Source organism: Sphaerulina musiva, assembly GCF_000320565.1.
Source record: "Sphaerulina musiva SO2202 unplaced genomic scaffold SEPMUscaffold_5, whole genome shotgun sequence".
Lineage (NCBI taxonomy): Eukaryota > Fungi > Ascomycota > Dothideomycetes > Mycosphaerellales > Mycosphaerellaceae > Sphaerulina > Sphaerulina musiva.
The window spans coordinates 1,001,970-1,017,252 of NW_016017387.1; the positions used below are offsets into that span (position 1 = coordinate 1,001,970).

Genomic DNA, 15,283 nt, shown 5'->3' on the forward strand with positions numbered 1-15,283 from the left:
TGCCGGCAGAAGAAGGATGCGAATTCGGGTCTCGGCAGCATCAGCATATTTCGGTTCATCACTGGCATTTCTTGCACCCTAGTCATCATAATCGTATAGAGCTCAGGATGCTGCTGAGTGAATGCTGACGTTGTTGTAGTTTGATGTGATGATAAAGCAAAAGGTTTGCCCAGGCGGTGAACGACGCTACATCGAGACTCCTTTTATTTTGCCAAGATTACAGCATATGCCTGAGGACTCAATCCAAGTGTAACATCAAGATTGAAGGTCAAATGGGCCAGTCAGTGTTGAAATCGAAAGCATTCTAGCAGCAGCAGCGACATCGTTCTGGCTCAATAATAATAGACCTAGTATTCAATACGCATTTACGTGGTACGAGCGTACCAGACTTCGTTCATCGCCGTCTTCTGAGCCTACAGCTCAGTGCACGTCCTAGTCCTTCACTAGCTCTATCTAGAGACACGCTCACGACAGGAGACAAATGTTCGCAAATCGAATTAAAAGCGACTCTCGAGCCGTTCGTGCACGCTCTTCGAAAAACAGTAAACATCAATGTCCACAGACTGGAATCAAACCCCTTGTTTGCAACATCTCGTATAATAAACCTCAGCATATCGTACATAGGTAATAACCAGAAAGCCGATGATGGAAATATCACTGCCCACCAGTCTCTCACACTCATTATTCGCCCTGTTCTCCAAACGCATCCAACTGATCCACCCACCCACCCACGCTAAACGTCCAAACACCGTACACAATACAATAACCACAAAAAAAAAAACCATATAAACCACCCCTCCTTACTGTCCAATCTGTCATGAAACCTGAATTGACTTGGGACGAGATATCGATCCATTCTTGTTCTGATGATTCGTAGATTTCGAAACTCGATTGACCAGCAACGAGCTCTTGGGTCCCATGCAAACTCGTTTGGTCAACGAATTGGTATCTCGGCAATAACCTATACGAAGCAAAAAATGAAAAAAAAAAAATAAACACACCATCCGTTAATACGAGTGAGAGACGAAAAAAACAAAAAAAAAGATAGTCCGGCGTGGTTTAGGTATGTACTTACCACAAACTTGGAACGATAACGTCTCGTGTCGTCGGACTTTGAGTGGACAACATTTTTGCAAGTCGGTATATTTGGAGCCTATCACACAGTATTAATACGTTCCCCCATTTTTTGGTTTTGTTTTAGCCCCGAGGACCTAATGCGTGAACTAAAAAATGTGATCCGAATGGGACGGACGGCGGGACTTACACCAGCACATTACGCAATATCGGATGTGCCCGCAGGCATATTTGACGCGGACGTGTTTGCACATTTCTCTCTCTCTCTCTGTCTCTCTGTCTGTCTCTGTCTCGATTCGATGGGTTGGAGAATGTGGTGTCGTAGTTGTTGTTGTCGTTGTAGTTGCACAACGGGGCAGAGTCGACCAGGGGTGGCAAGATTCGAAAAAAAAGCAATAAAAAGAATCCTTAAGAGTGTACGGACGTCCACCGCGAGGGTTCTTGTAGCAGAGATAGGTATGATGAGAGATCTGTAGCAGTGTGGAACAGGCCGGGGGGTTACTTTCTAGGTCGTCGAGGGTTGATCGTGGCTGAGGCCGGCCTTATGTTTTCTCTAACAGTAGGCACGTGGACTGGGATCTGTACGAGCGGGCCCTGTAGACCATCAACACAGAAGGGGGATGGGATGGGGCGGGATTAGGTAGTTGGGGAATGGTTGCTGCTTGGCGCGATATATGTAAGTGCAGGCTGGCAGGCCCTTTTGGAAGCACGCTAGGAGGTTAAAGCTTCAATTCACTATGTAACTCTTTTATACTACTTTCTGTTGTTATAAATCAACAGAGAAAGGCTGTTTTTTGGGGGAATGTCAGATCGAATAATAACAACCGTGGGGGTTTGTTATTCTCTCCCGATCGTACCTGTAAATGCAGTGCAACCAGCCATCGAGTACCAAGAGTCGATTTGTGTCCAGAAAAGCGCGGGATAGGCTTCCCAAGAGCCGGTCTGGTCTCTCTCTCTCTATCTCTCTTAGAGTGATGAGTTCGGAGTATTTGCCGATGCAAAGTGAAGGACTATGGCACTTGTGCGGATCAGAGTAGTGCGTGCAGGGTACAGGCAGGGAACAACTTCACTAGGTCGTCCGAAGTGATCCAGCTCATCCGCCGTACGATTCCCCCATTCCTCGCTGCCTGCCCGTCTTGCCACAGCTCAAATACAGTAGACTCAGTGAGTTAGTACTTCAGTAGTAGGTAGCCAGGAAATGAATGACTCTTCTCGGCCGAAGGATATCTCATTGAAGCATACTCCAAAGCAGCCCATACAGCAGGGTGGCTTCGTATAATGGAAAAAAGCAGATGGAGTCCGAGTAGCCAATCATAGCAGCCACAGAGAGAGCAGCACGGTCAAGATCATGGGTTTGCACATCTAGGCGCTGACTTTCCCCGTTCCGCGCCTTTCAGCATGTTCCCGGTCTTCCCAACTGCACACACCTTGCAACTGGCGTCCATGCGCGATTTGCGAGAATTGCCGTTTGTTGGCTGGCTGGCCTATGCGACGAAAAGACGAACCGAAGACAATCTTCCAGGCAACTGTATTCTAAACTCACGTTGTTCCACTAGCCCGGACGGTGGGTGAGGTGAGTGGGGAGCGTGGCATGATTGTTCGTTCATGGTCATTTTTAGTGATATATTCTGCTTTTCTTGACATATTGTTCATCATCATGACAAGCATCGTGTGTCCCCTCACAAGGCACCCGCCCGGGACACTGGATCGATACGCAGCTACTGTAGTACAAGCGAGAATCCTTGTGACAGCGGGAACGTGGCCAACGTGCACACAGATAAATTAGCAAATCTATTCCAAACCGTCGGTTTGGACGTTATGCCAACCAACCAACCAACCAACCATACTTACCATACGTCGATACATGTACCTAATCACTCCACGAGTACTGTATCGTCGTCAAATGTGTTACCGCTGCCGGACCACGTTCTGTGCCCGTGACACACAGATATAAAAAAAAAAACTTCACTTCCCATCTATACGAGCCTTGTGTCATCACGGGTGCAATTGTTTCCTACCGCAGCTGGCAGGGCATATAATAAGAGAGTTGCGGGAAGAGCCTCCTGCAGAGGAATTTCATCCATGCGTTCCCCGCGATATGATTGGTTCCTTGTAGATCAGTAAACGAGAGGCCCTGCAGGGTTCAACAGAGAAAAAAAGGAGCCGAGAGAACACTACCTCACTACCGTTTTTTTATGCCTTCAACAGCCGTTCGATCACAGTGAACCAGCCGTGTTTGCTATCCCATCGTCTGGCAGGGGGCGGGCTTTTGTTTGTTTGGAGTCTTATGATCTTCGGACACTAGTTCATGACCGACTGCACTAGGAGGTAGGAGGTAGGGAACAATTTTTCTTTGGTTGTTGTTTCACGATTGTGACAGGGTCTTTTGGAGGTCAGTCCGAGTGAATCCGAAAGCTCGTTTATTGTTGTCGCATTGAATATGTACTGCACTGTGATGGGATACTGCATGTTGCTGGTATATCGGATCGCTGGTGAATATAGGTTTGAAGAGGTTGTTCATCTCTTACGCGTTGTGTCGCTATAGCTGCACAGACAAGAGAGAGTAGATGTCTTAGGAGAGAACGATAGATTGTAGGTCGGGTACCTGACTGGCATCGGCGCTTTTGACGGCACGTAGTAGCGTGGTTGGAAGAGCTTGTCTTGCTTGTGATTATTGTCTCAGAGATAAGTCCCTACTATCTCGTCTCAGTAGTGCGCAATACTACTATATGCCTTTTGGATGCTGCAAATTGGTTGTACCTTTTTCCCCACCAGGCAAGAAGCTATCCACGGACGACGCGCCTGAACTATGCGGCCGAGCCGGCGACATGGTCGCTTCTACAGCGCTACAGAGTCAGGGCTTTGCTGTTACTATTGACGACAGCTGTCTACTCTAATAACGACACGATCGACAGTGTTCACGAAAGGATGTAGCGACCGAAAACTATAACGACATCAGCCTTATAGACCGATCCATCGAACAAGTGGACGGGGCCTTTTTATTAAGGCCAATTGCCAAACCGGCTTGCACGTCAAGCAGAACCCCAGTGCACCCTGCAGACCGACCATGTCAAGCTTTCGGGGTGCTCGCACCGGAACCTCATCGCCGTAGGCGCTCTTCCGGCGCGGGCGGCGGGCGCGAGTATGCCCAAGCACCTGTCGTAATCGATCTCCTGCCAGGGACAACACTGTGTAGTGCCAGACTGCCAGTACAGTAGTTTGTCCTTCGACATCGAGGAACCTCACGGCTCACGCGATAAGCACCAGTCTTCGATGTCGTTTCTGGCTCAATCAGCCTAGCCTTCACAAGGTCTCGTCTCCCAAAATATCGCTATATTCTTCCCTGTCCTGCCAGGAACATTGGATGTACTCTTTTGTTGTCTTGAAGACTTTGAATAGCGCTTGAAGAGCCTAGAACGTTACTTTGCCCAGGGAGGGGACGCGTGCTGGGTCCTCATATTTGCCCAATCTTGGGCGCCTACTCACATCACAGCAGTCCCGTGGTCGTTGATGCCAGGCAGTGTATATAGGTCAGCTCGTTTGCATACCTCACGAAAGTGTGTAAGCGAGCTCCAACGAGCTATCGGGGTTCTATACTGCGCGTCCAGGCCAGCAACCTGTCATCTCAGCACCATACTATTTCCAAGTCCTGGGGATTTGGAGACAAATATGGATGGCTGGAGTGTTCCAGCTTCACGGCCATATCTACATCCCTCCGTCGGTACACAGCTCGAAATTCTGTGTCCATACTAGTCTGATCTCCGATGGCCTTTATCGCTTCTGAGGTTGTCCGCGCAATGGAATTCTTGACGTCTCAGCCTCACGTGCGATGTCATCTTCGCAGAAGTTTCAGGCCTCCAGGATAGGTATCGATGGTATTCGTTTGGCCAGACCTTGATCACTGAATTTCTGGTCGTACTGTAATCGTGTATATTGCAAGTAAGTACGAATGATCGAAGCATTGCGAGGTACAACGTTGTACACTCATGCGTGTGCCAAGTGAATGCATGACGCAGCACATCATGTGACTTGTGGAGCAATACCACTGTGCCACCAAACTATCACAGTCACAGTCTTTTAGAACGCACTTCACAACACGAAAACTTACAACACTAATCGGCATCGAAACTGTCTCCTCCAGTTCCGCATCAGTTTCTGCAGTCCGGCTGACCCTTGGAGACCTACTCCTGCAACCCTGACTCCTTGATATTCGTGGGGTACTCGTCAGAAGACCCATTATTTATCTCTGTCCTCTCTCTGACGAAAGCGTGGCAAAACGTGGGATGGCGCTGCAGGCTGTAGGATCTACTGTAGGTATACTCACATCGGCGTGAATTCGGGTACTACTGTGACAGCAGCTCCCAACCGAAGACATCCACGCAATCACAACTGCACGCCGGACGAAGAGGCGATTCACAAGCGAAGAAGCTGTTATCACAGACCGCAGGCATCAAAAATGCAGCATTTGCCATTTTGTACTGCTTGACTACTCTCAGATTGAGCTGACACGACCAGACGGGTCACGGAGCTGCCTCTTGCGATCGTGGATTGCTCGACGGAATGAGATCTGCGCCCGTAGACACCAACTACCGGTGCTCACCCGGCCCGGGCACAGGGCTGCCCAAACAGGCCCGTCAAGGGAGCTGACCTATCTGCCTATCACGATTGGCATGGGACGCAATGGACGCATTGGAACATGTCGCGTTGCATTGGATTATATTAGCATTCACATACAGAAAAGCCTGACAATCGAAGGTGACTTGTAATGGCTATAAGCATAGCTCACTACTGCAGGCAGTAAGAAAGACATTTTCTGCTCTCGCAGCCCCATTGTCAGTCTAATCCTCGTATGGGCTACTCCTTCAAAGAAGACCTGGAGACGAGACCAGAAGCGCAAATGGAAGGCTCGCATGGTAATAAGAGTGACAAGATGGGCATCGACATCGAGGCTCTCCCAGCTCTGCCCGTCGAACTGGACGGGTCGGACGAGAAAGCAAACAGCATGCATGGTCACTTTGAAGAAGTGATCCATGTCAAACAAGGACTTCATCAGAGACACATACAAATGATCGCCCTGGCGGGGACAATTGGCACTGGACTATTCTTGAGTTCGGGTCGAGCGGTGGTGCGCAGTGACGCTTTTCCCCCAGCAATGGTGTTTGACCCTCCAAACCGACTGACGAAGACTAGGCACATGCCGGTCCTCTAGGAGCATGGCTGGGCTACAGCATCATCGGTATAGCCGTGTGCAGCGTGGTATTAGCAGTTGCCGAGATGGGAGCTCTGGTGCCCTTGTCCGGAAGTGTAGTACGCTTCAGCGAGTTCTTCGTTGATCCTGCTTTAGCTTTTGCCAATGGCTGGAATATGATCTATAGCTACGCGGTCTCAATCCCGTCTGAGATTGTAGCTGCTGCGGTACTGGTTGAATTCTGGACCGGAGACGAGGTCAACAGTGCTGTCTGGATCACCGTCTTTGGAGCGCTGATTATCATTTCGTCTCTGCTCTTTGTGAGAGTGTTTGGCGAGCTAGAGTTCGGTGCGTATTACGACGTATACTCTCCTGCATGAGTCGAGTTGCAGAATGATTAATCCGACATCTCCCAGGCTTCTCGATGATCAAGATTTTCCTGGTCATCTTCCTCAACATCCTATCGCTAGTCATCACATGTGGCGGAGGTCCTAGCGGGAAATCCATCGGCTTCCAGTACTGGAGGAATCCTGGGCCATTTGTGCAATATCTCGGGGTTTCCGGCTCACTAGGCCAATTCATGGGCTTCTGGTCTACTTTCAACAATGCGGTGTACGCATATGGAGGCATACATGCGATTGTCATCGCAGCAGCGGAGACGAAGAATCCTCGACAAGCGATTCCGATGGCAGCCAAGCGCATCTTCTGGAGAGTACTCATCTTTTATGTCATCACCATCTTCATGGTGGGATTGGTGGTCCCGTCGAACGATCGAAACCTTCTGGAATGGACTGGAACGGCCACTCAGAGTCCTTTTGTGATTGCCGCCAAACGAGCCGGCATCAAGGGTGTTCCGTCCTTCATTAACGCTAGTAAGTGAACAGATTGCCTGGAGGAGACATTCCTAGTTTTGACGACTCATCGAGTTGAAGCCTACGCGAGAGAAAGCTGTGCTAATAATCTTCGGCTTATTCTAGTGGTACTTACATCTGCCTGGTCTGCCGCCAACAGCAACATGTTAGCAGGCTCTCGTGTGCTCTTCGGCATGGCAAATGCAGGACAAGCACCCAAGATCTTCGCTCGACTGAACCGCTTCAGCATTCCCTGGATTGCAGTGGGTCTACTTTCCATCTTCATGGCACTCGGCTACATGACTCTGGAAGATACCGCTTCGACCGCATTCACATGGCTTCAAGATCTCGTCGCTGTCAGCACTTTGACGGACTGGATTATTGTGTTGATCACCTATCTTCGCTTCTACTATGGCTGCAAAGCTCAAGGGATCGATCGCAGAAGAGAATTACCGTGGGCGGCACCTTTCCAGCCTTGGTTCTCGTGGGCTTCACTGATCTTGTTCTTGGTGCTGTTGTTGACCTCTGGATATACTGTGTTCATCCATGGCCATTGGGATACTGAGACCTTCATCTCGAGTTATTTCAACATTCCATTTACGTTGATCCTGTACGTCGGATATAAGTTCTGGTTCAAAACTGAAACCATTGCGGTGAAAGATCTGCCTATTCGGGGCTTTATCAATGTGGCGAGGGACAACCCCGAAGAGAAAATCCCGGAGAAAAAGGGCTGGAGGAAACTCAATGTGTTGTGGTAAAAAAAATGGGCACACCCCATACCACTGTGCCTTGTGTCCTTGATAGATCTCGTAAGAATGTGCGACCAAGGGTGCTGCTTGATTTTTTTTTTTTTCACTTCGCTGCCTGCACGATCTTCTCCGCCATCTCCTTGAGCCCTTCAGCCATAACCTCCATTTCCCCACCAAAGATTTCCAAACAATCCTCTTTCTCATAAGCACTACAATAAGCCCCTTTAAACCCCACCAACCTCGCAGCAGACACATCCCACATATGTGCCGCCGCAAACCACTTCTGGTCCTCTGCCGCAAACCTCTCATACACAGGTAAATACGCCTTAAGCGCCGGTTTCGCCACACCCTGCTCATCACACGAGACAAATCTCCCCTCGGGCATCTCCACCCCTCCACGCCGAAAATAGCCTTGCACGCGCGGTATATCCGCTGTCGTGAGACACCAGACCTCAAACCCGCCTTCTCGCAACGTTTCAATACATTCTTTCGCGCCAGCCCGTAGGCCCAGAAGAGCATAACCTTCTTGACAACGATCGCGTTCTTCGTCGGTGGCGAAGCTGCGGGGATCGGGAATCCCTGCCATCCAGAGAGTACGATAGAAGAGGGCTTTCATGAGGTGCGAGTAGGTTGTGTGTCTGCCGGAAATGCTTAGAAATGTGAATTCGAGCTCGGAATGGGTCATCCAGGTGTAGCCGAAGAGTTTGGCGGAAATTCCTTTTTGCTGGAGTTTGGAGCCGAGAACTTCGTTGATGCGAGTGTAGAAGGCGTCGAAGGAGACTAGTGTGCCTACGATGTCGAAGACGACGTGTTTAGATGGCATTTTTCTTTCTTTCTTCTTTTATTCTTTTGTTCAGTCTTTCTGGTTATTGCTGGAGAGATGCTAGTTGGCTTGGTGCTGGATTTGTATAGTGAAGTCGTGTCTTTGATTTGTATTGATCTTCGTGCCGTGTTCCTCTAGCTCAGCAGTTCACTTCTCCCAATATCTCAGTTTTGCTAGAACCTGAGAGTAGAGCACTATGGTATGGACCATGTCTATCCAGCATGATGGCCGATTCCATGGCGGAACCCTGGACACCGGTCCGGGCTCCACGTGTCGGTCGTATCACCTTCGGGCAAGGTGCTAACGTACGGCCAAGAGCCGATAGGCGAAACGAATGTGAGGATGGACGAAAAAAGATGTGATGAGCTGACTGGAGACTGGAGAGCTACGGTAGCTCTAGGGGAGGTAAGAGGTAGTTGGGAGTAAAAGGTTGGGGGACGCGACGAAATTAGACTCGACTCCCACATCCCTTCCGATCCAGAGAGCCATCATTGACAAGAACCTACAGGCTACAGAGACATGTACTGATAAACTCGGCATACGCAGCCGAGTCGAAAAGACCTTATATCGGTAGCAGATGTGTCAGGTCGCTACATTCTCGCTGTCGTCTCCAAGAAGAGCTTCCATCCGTCCCTAGCAATTATGTTACGAATACGAATATAACCGCACGACCCAAGGAAGCCTTTTCAAGACCTGCTATTGTAACGAAAAATAACCACCAAAAAAAAAAGACTGCAATGAGGTCCACTATGTTAGTCAAGAGAAGATCTGTATCCCTTTGAGAAGGGATTCAGAGCTCGAAACTCAGCCAAGGGCCCAAGACGACGATACACGCAACGACATTTCCCAAGTAAGCTGATTCGTAAGTTGTGATAGATTAATTAGATTAATCATTATTGATTGATGATGGCATCGAAGAGGCACTATACGATATTCGTCAAATAACAACGCGTCATCTCCTTTACAACATAGGGGCGTTTTGCTTTTCGGATACTTTGTTCTTACAATTTGGCGTATATGAAAAGCTACGATCATAAGGTAGGAGGCAGAGTGAATCGAGAGTCTGATAAGCTTGTATATGTTCGTGGAGGTGACTGTCCAAAGGCAGCCATAGAGTAATGATAGTATCGATGTTAGATGAACGACTCGTCGACGAGGGCCTGTTTGTTGTTGGTGTGTTGCCCTACACCGGCGGTAGGGCTGCGCGAGAACACTACTAGAACAGCTAGAATAGCCTCGTATGCAGGCGAGAGCCCCTGGTATACGGAAGTGCGGAAGGTAGAACTTTCACTTGTTTGGTAAGCCTTGGCGAATGGAACTATGTCCTTCTGCCGGCACCTGCTTCTGACATGTACTGGCCATGGCTGTCCTTGGCGACTCGTGCACGATGGACAATGTATCTACAGGAAATATCACTGTTGATACTGAGAATCCATTCTTCATAATTTGTGTTGGCCCAGGGCGACCAGGACCTTGTGACGGAAGGACGTGCCATGCCCACCCAACTTATGCCCCAGAGCTTTTGTCGCATTTGACTGGCTACCCCGCGTCTCCTAGGCTGCTATAGAGTTTGGAGCTTCTCAATAGGCTGTCTTTTCACGAAGCAACCCATGTCCTCCCACCGAACGACAGGGAAACTTTGCCGTGCCCTGCACCAGGAACCAAAAAACCTTGAGCCCAACACATAATTGCAATCGTCGAGTGACCAAATTGGTTGGTATATTGGAGTTCCCCTGGCGAGGGTGGGGAGGATGTTCGGCCTCTTCACTACCACGTGCGATGACTGCTTGTTATCATCGCTGTGGTGTTGTGAAGGACAGCTGGGCGACGACCAGGTGGATCTTCAAGACTGAACTCAACAAGCGTATACAAAGTCGGTTTTCAGCACTGTAAACGAATATCCTCGAGTTGCTACGGCGATAGCAGCGGCAAAATTTTCATCTTGCACGGCACCGATATCGATCGCAACGACATCATTGTTACGACCGGAGATAGCATAACGTGTCTCTCACGTTCCATCGCCGACCAGATATCGATAGCCAAAGCAGTGGCGCAAGAGACCGGTGGTACGATCGCGGGCATATAGCATCATTGCCTGCACAACACTGCGCATGTCGAAAGAGTTCCGTGGACGCGCTTCATACCACCACCGTATCGCGGCTGGCAAAAGATGCGTCTGGTGGCACTGTGCCTGAGCTGGATCATCGCAGTCACTGCGTTCGAGCTTCTGGGCGAGGCGCCCCGAACAGATCGGCTGTCATTCGTCAAGCCAAGCAAGAATGATGCGACACACTTCGGGGTCGGGTCCAAAGTGGACGTAGTGTGGATTACACCTTATTCAAATACCAATTTGGAGATATGGCAAGGACCTCGAGCGGATGGCTCATTCGCCATGGAGTCGCTATTGAGTACGTGTGACGTCTATGGGTGCCTGCTTCCGTTCGGATGCTGACGAGAGGAACAGAAAATGCGAGCAACTCTACAACCACCTTTACTTGGAAAGCGAAACCACTCGACAATCTTCACTTTGCAGAAGCTTTCCATTTCCGGCTGCAAAAAAGCGATGGCGACGTCTTTTGTGACGGCTGCATTGCGAGCAGTGTTGAGATTCGTGTTTCGAACATTGTCAACACGGAGACTTCGGTCGTGGCAGATGGCAAGTCTGGCAACGATGGGCTCGGTTCTCAGGACAAACTCATGATTGGATTGTCAATTGGCATTGCTTCGGCGGTGATAGCTGGATTCATCACGCTAATGTGCTGCACACAGAAGTATGTCCATCCTTTCTTTCCATGTCCGAAGTCGTTTCATTCACTCTTTCGAGGACTAACGTTTTCGGGGTAGGCGAAAGTCATCTAACCAGCGAGGACAAAAGAGACCTCCTACTCCACAGTCGATGCAACACTTTCTCCAGCGCGCGTTTGGAGACAACAAACGAGAGCGGCGCGGAAAGCAGTTACCTTAGGGCGTGGACTTCTCATATTGTGCGGTGGAGCTGGTGTTGGTGCTTCCGTATGTTCAGAGCGACCGTGAGCTGCAGAGCGAGAGATATCGATGATGGCAGTTTTCTCGATATGGTGGCTTCCCGCCCCTTTCCCCAGTAATGTCTTTCTTCTTCGAAAGTGCCGAGCAGTCCCGCTTCCTTCGTTTCACGTGGATCATCGTGTCCAGTATGCCGGCCAGCTGATCAGTGCGAGGAATGACGATCATATCCCCGGCCTCATGTACTCTCTCACGTCCCACACTAGCACTCGTTCGTCCCATGCACAGGTGGTGCACCAGCCTTCGGCACCAAACAGACACCAGTCGACGCCCATGGCAAACTCGGTGTGACGGTCCATGCGACCCAATTCTCGTCCAATGCCCGCCCCATGAGCAGCCTGGTCAACATTGCTCCCGTCGGTCCAGACTCTGCACGTCATGTCGTAGCTGGCACTCAGCAGCACATCACTGAGATGTGGACTCCAGCTCAACTTGCGCACCGCATAATCGTGGCCCGTCAGCATATTGACGGGGCCCGAGGGCGTTCTTAAATCAAATGTCCTGATCACGCCATCCACACCGGCAGCAGCCAGCACCGAGTCTCGGTATTTGTTCCAGTCGTGTGTCAACGACTCGGTTGGCCCGGGACTCCTCTGCATGTAGCCGGGAGGAGGCAGTTTGGGCGGAGCGTGAATGGGTATGGCCAGGGTCAAATGATTCTGGGCCGAAGGCTTCTGCCTCAGATCGTAGACGCGCAAGTGGCTATCCCGACTCACACACGTAACGATTTGGGGGTGGTGCGGGCTGTACTGGGCCGAGTAGACACAGCTGTGCACGGGGAGGGTGGTGATGCTCTCCTTCCGCTCGGGTGTCCATATCTTGACGGTGCCGTCCCAGCTCGAGCTCAGGAAAGTCGACTTCTCGATCAGGTTCCAGTGCACCGCAAACACTTCCCGCCCATGCTCTTGCCATGCTGCCACGGGGAACTCGCCCACGCCGATATCAAAGAGCTTGATGCTGCCATCGCCGCCGGCGGTGAGCACCTGGTTCTCATGCTGCTCCGACCACGCGAGGTCAAAGAGACAGTCCTGCGTCTCGAAGTACTTCTCGCACGCAATGCCCGCGGCGCCCAGCTGTAGAATGTAGAGGCGTCCGTTGCCCACGAGGCCGAAGTTGGCACCGGCGGACACGGCGAGGCGCGAGTCGAAGAAAGGCGAGTATTTGACGCTGTACGGGTTGAAGCCCGCCGTTCGGAATTCCAGCATCGTCACGCTCTATATGACCTGTGTACCATCATGCACTGTATCGTGTACATGTATGGACGAACATTACCAGGCCCGAGAAAGCAGAGATCGATACATCCGTGTGAGTGGAGGTAAGGTAGAACTAGCCTCCGAACGGTCAAGTGCGAGGTGAGGCTGGTGGGCGGGCTACTTGAGTGTGCCGCGGTCCACTTCGTCATCAGAACTCTGAGAGAAGTCAGAACCGACTATGACTGCCAAGACTCGCGTAGAGCGGATCCACCCGAGCATACATCGTTCATCTGCTCCAGGCCCATCCCGTTGATATTTCACCTCCTGACCACCAACATGCACAACGCAACATGTCCACCGATGCCGTCTCATCCTCCGCCCGCGGCGCTGGCTTCCTCATTCTCCTGCAAGTTTCCTCCCGTGCCCTCACCTTCGCTCTTAATCAGCTCCTGCTACGCTTCCTCTCTCCAACATTGCTAGGCGCGTCAGTCCAGCTGGAGCTTTTTGTCATTTCTGCACATCACTTCGCGAGGGAGAGCCTCCGAGTAGCATGTCAGCGACAGCCCGAAGGCGGCATCCAAGCGGCCATCAACCTATCCTACCTGGCTATTGCGGGAGGCATTCCCATTGTGCTTGCACTCGCCCAGTGGTATCTCACTACATCCCTCCCTGATGTGCCGTACTTTGTCGAGTCGTTGCGCATCTACCAGCTAGCAGCAGTCATTGAACTCCTCAGTGAGCCGGCGTTTGTAGCTGTCCAACAGAACATGCTCTACAAGTCACGAGCAGCTGCAGAAGCCTCTGCAGTTGTCCTCAAGACGTTGGCCACGGCCGGCACCGTCTTCTGGAGTCAGCATGAACAACTAGAACTCGGCGTGCTTCCTTTCGCTGCAGGAGAGCTGGCCTACTGCTCGACTCTGACCCTGGTGTATCTCTGGCAGACCATCCCTGTTGCCACGAATCAACACTTCTCCCTTCTGCCCAAATCTATCAAGTCGAGGTGTGTCACACCACCTTCAGAAGCGTAAGCCATCATCTCTGATCTCATCTACAGCACTGCCAATGCCAATGCCTTCCTTCTCTCCCTCTTCCCCACATCACTCGTCAATCTGAGCCTCTCACTTTACCTCCAGCAGGGTATCAAATACCTCCTTACAGAAGGCGATGTCATCGTCAGTACCACGCTTGCCTCACTCGAAGATCAGGGCATGTACGCCCTATCAGCCAACTACGGTGGTCTCATAGCACGTATGGTCTTTCGACCCATCGAGGACGCCAGCCGAAACCTTTTCGCCAAACTATGTGGAGACGCCAAAGTGGACAAAATGAACAGCGCCAGCACCACCAACAACAATAAGAACACTGACAACATGAAGCAAGCGCACCAATCCCTCCGACTCATCCTACGCGCGTACTCTATCCTCTCCGTCATCTGCTTCGCCATCGGCCCTGCCGCAGCACCTCTACTCCTCCGCCTAGTAGCTGGTGCCCGATGGTCTTCTTCCGGCGCGGGAGAAGTGCTCGGAATCTACAGTATTTGCATTCCCTTGTTAGCCATCAACGGCGTCAGTGAAGCCTTCGTCTCTGCCACTGCCTCCACCCAAGAACTCCGCAACCAAAGTATCTGGATGGGATTCTTCTCTCTGGGATTCGCCGGAAGTGCCTATTTGTTCTTACGAGTGCTGAATCTCGGGGCGAAAGGACTAGTCTTGGCAAATTGCGTCAACATGGGAATGAGGATTTTGTTCAATTTGAGCTTTATTGCATCCTTTTTCGCTAAGCAGGGCGTGCGATTTGGGATGGTAGATTTACTGCCCAACTCTTTTGTGGTAGCTGCTGCAGTGGTCATGCCGAGCTTGATCGGCAGAATGCAGGGTCTTTTCGAGGCGTATGGTTTGCTCGGAGATCTGCTCCGAGTTGGTGGAATCGGCGGAGCTTTTGCATTAGTTGTGTAAGTTCATTTGCACGATCTTTGTTGTCACTGAGCTCACACTCTATCTGGCAGGCTTGTCTCGGAGAAAGATTTCTTGAGAGATTGTTGGCGAAGAGTCCGGTCTTAAGTGTACAATCTCATAAAGGTCTTGAACTCGTCCCACGCGTCTTCCGCTCTCGAGAGGTGTATCTCTTCTCAAGCGACCTTGGTAGTATTTCACCAAAGCTTCCTAGACTGACCTACGTGAACGTACATATAGCCTAATACTATGCCTACCGGCAAAGGTGGCGTGCTACTTTGCAAAGTTATTGCTAGTCTCTATATACCCAGTCTGCTGCGATCTATACTACCCTGGGCGAAATCAAATTAGCGAACCGTCAGCATAGTAAAGCGGGGAGTTGGCTCAAATCATAACTACCTATACTCGATT

General features: G+C 50.7%; 6 protein-coding genes across 6 annotated transcripts; 3 read left to right on the plus strand and 3 right to left on the minus strand.

The window, feature by feature from the left end:
- Positions 1-670: 670 nt before the first annotated feature.
- SEPMUDRAFT_65937 (uncharacterized protein) lies at positions 671-1,448 on the minus strand. The gene is made up of 2 exons (XM_016909735.1): positions 1,265-1,448; positions 671-1,153 (listed from the first exon to the last, which is right to left on the minus strand). The coding sequence occupies exons 1-2, from the start codon at positions 1,326-1,328 to the stop codon at positions 1,008-1,010; spliced, it is 210 nt and encodes a 69-aa protein (XP_016760787.1). The 5' UTR covers positions 1,329-1,448; the 3' UTR covers positions 671-1,007.
- Positions 1,449-6,073: 4,625 nt separating this feature from the next.
- Positions 6,074-7,932, plus strand: SEPMUDRAFT_85868 (uncharacterized protein; the record flags this gene model as incomplete). The annotated part of the gene is made up of 4 exons (XM_016910396.1): positions 6,074-6,199; positions 6,265-6,610; positions 6,679-7,134; positions 7,240-7,932. 4 exons carry the CDS (start codon positions 6,077-6,079, stop codon positions 7,869-7,871), a joined length of 1,557 nt encoding a protein of 518 aa, XP_016760788.1. The 3' UTR covers positions 7,872-7,932.
- A 33-nt stretch (positions 7,933-7,965) lies between these two features.
- Positions 7,966-8,801, minus strand: SEPMUDRAFT_133350 (HAD-like protein; the record flags this gene model as incomplete). Its single annotated transcript, XM_016902561.1, has 1 exon — positions 7,966-8,801. Exon 1 carries the CDS (start codon positions 8,683-8,685, stop codon positions 7,966-7,968), a length of 720 nt encoding a protein of 239 aa, XP_016760789.1. The 5' UTR covers positions 8,686-8,801.
- An 803-nt stretch (positions 8,802-9,604) lies between these two features.
- SEPMUDRAFT_149275 (peroxin 7) lies at positions 9,605-13,031 on the minus strand. The gene has a single exon (XM_016905454.1). It carries the CDS (start codon positions 12,930-12,932, stop codon positions 11,892-11,894), a length of 1,041 nt encoding a protein of 346 aa, XP_016760790.1. The 5' UTR covers positions 12,933-13,031; the 3' UTR covers positions 9,605-11,891.
- SEPMUDRAFT_117233 (uncharacterized protein) lies at positions 10,856-11,650 on the plus strand (the record flags this gene model as incomplete). Its single annotated transcript, XM_016901319.1, has 3 exons — positions 10,856-11,093; positions 11,150-11,456; positions 11,530-11,650. 3 exons carry the CDS (start codon positions 10,856-10,858, stop codon positions 11,648-11,650), a joined length of 666 nt encoding a protein of 221 aa, XP_016760791.1.
- Positions 13,032-13,270: 239 nt separating the features above from the next.
- SEPMUDRAFT_163759 (Rft-1-domain-containing protein) lies at positions 13,271-15,068 on the plus strand (the record flags this gene model as incomplete). The annotated part of the gene is made up of 3 exons (XM_016908078.1): positions 13,271-13,920; positions 13,975-14,871; positions 14,926-15,068. The coding sequence occupies 3 exons, from the start codon at positions 13,271-13,273 to the stop codon at positions 14,978-14,980; spliced, it is 1,602 nt and encodes a 533-aa protein (XP_016760792.1). The 3' UTR covers positions 14,981-15,068.
- Positions 15,069-15,283: the final 215 nt, after the last annotated feature.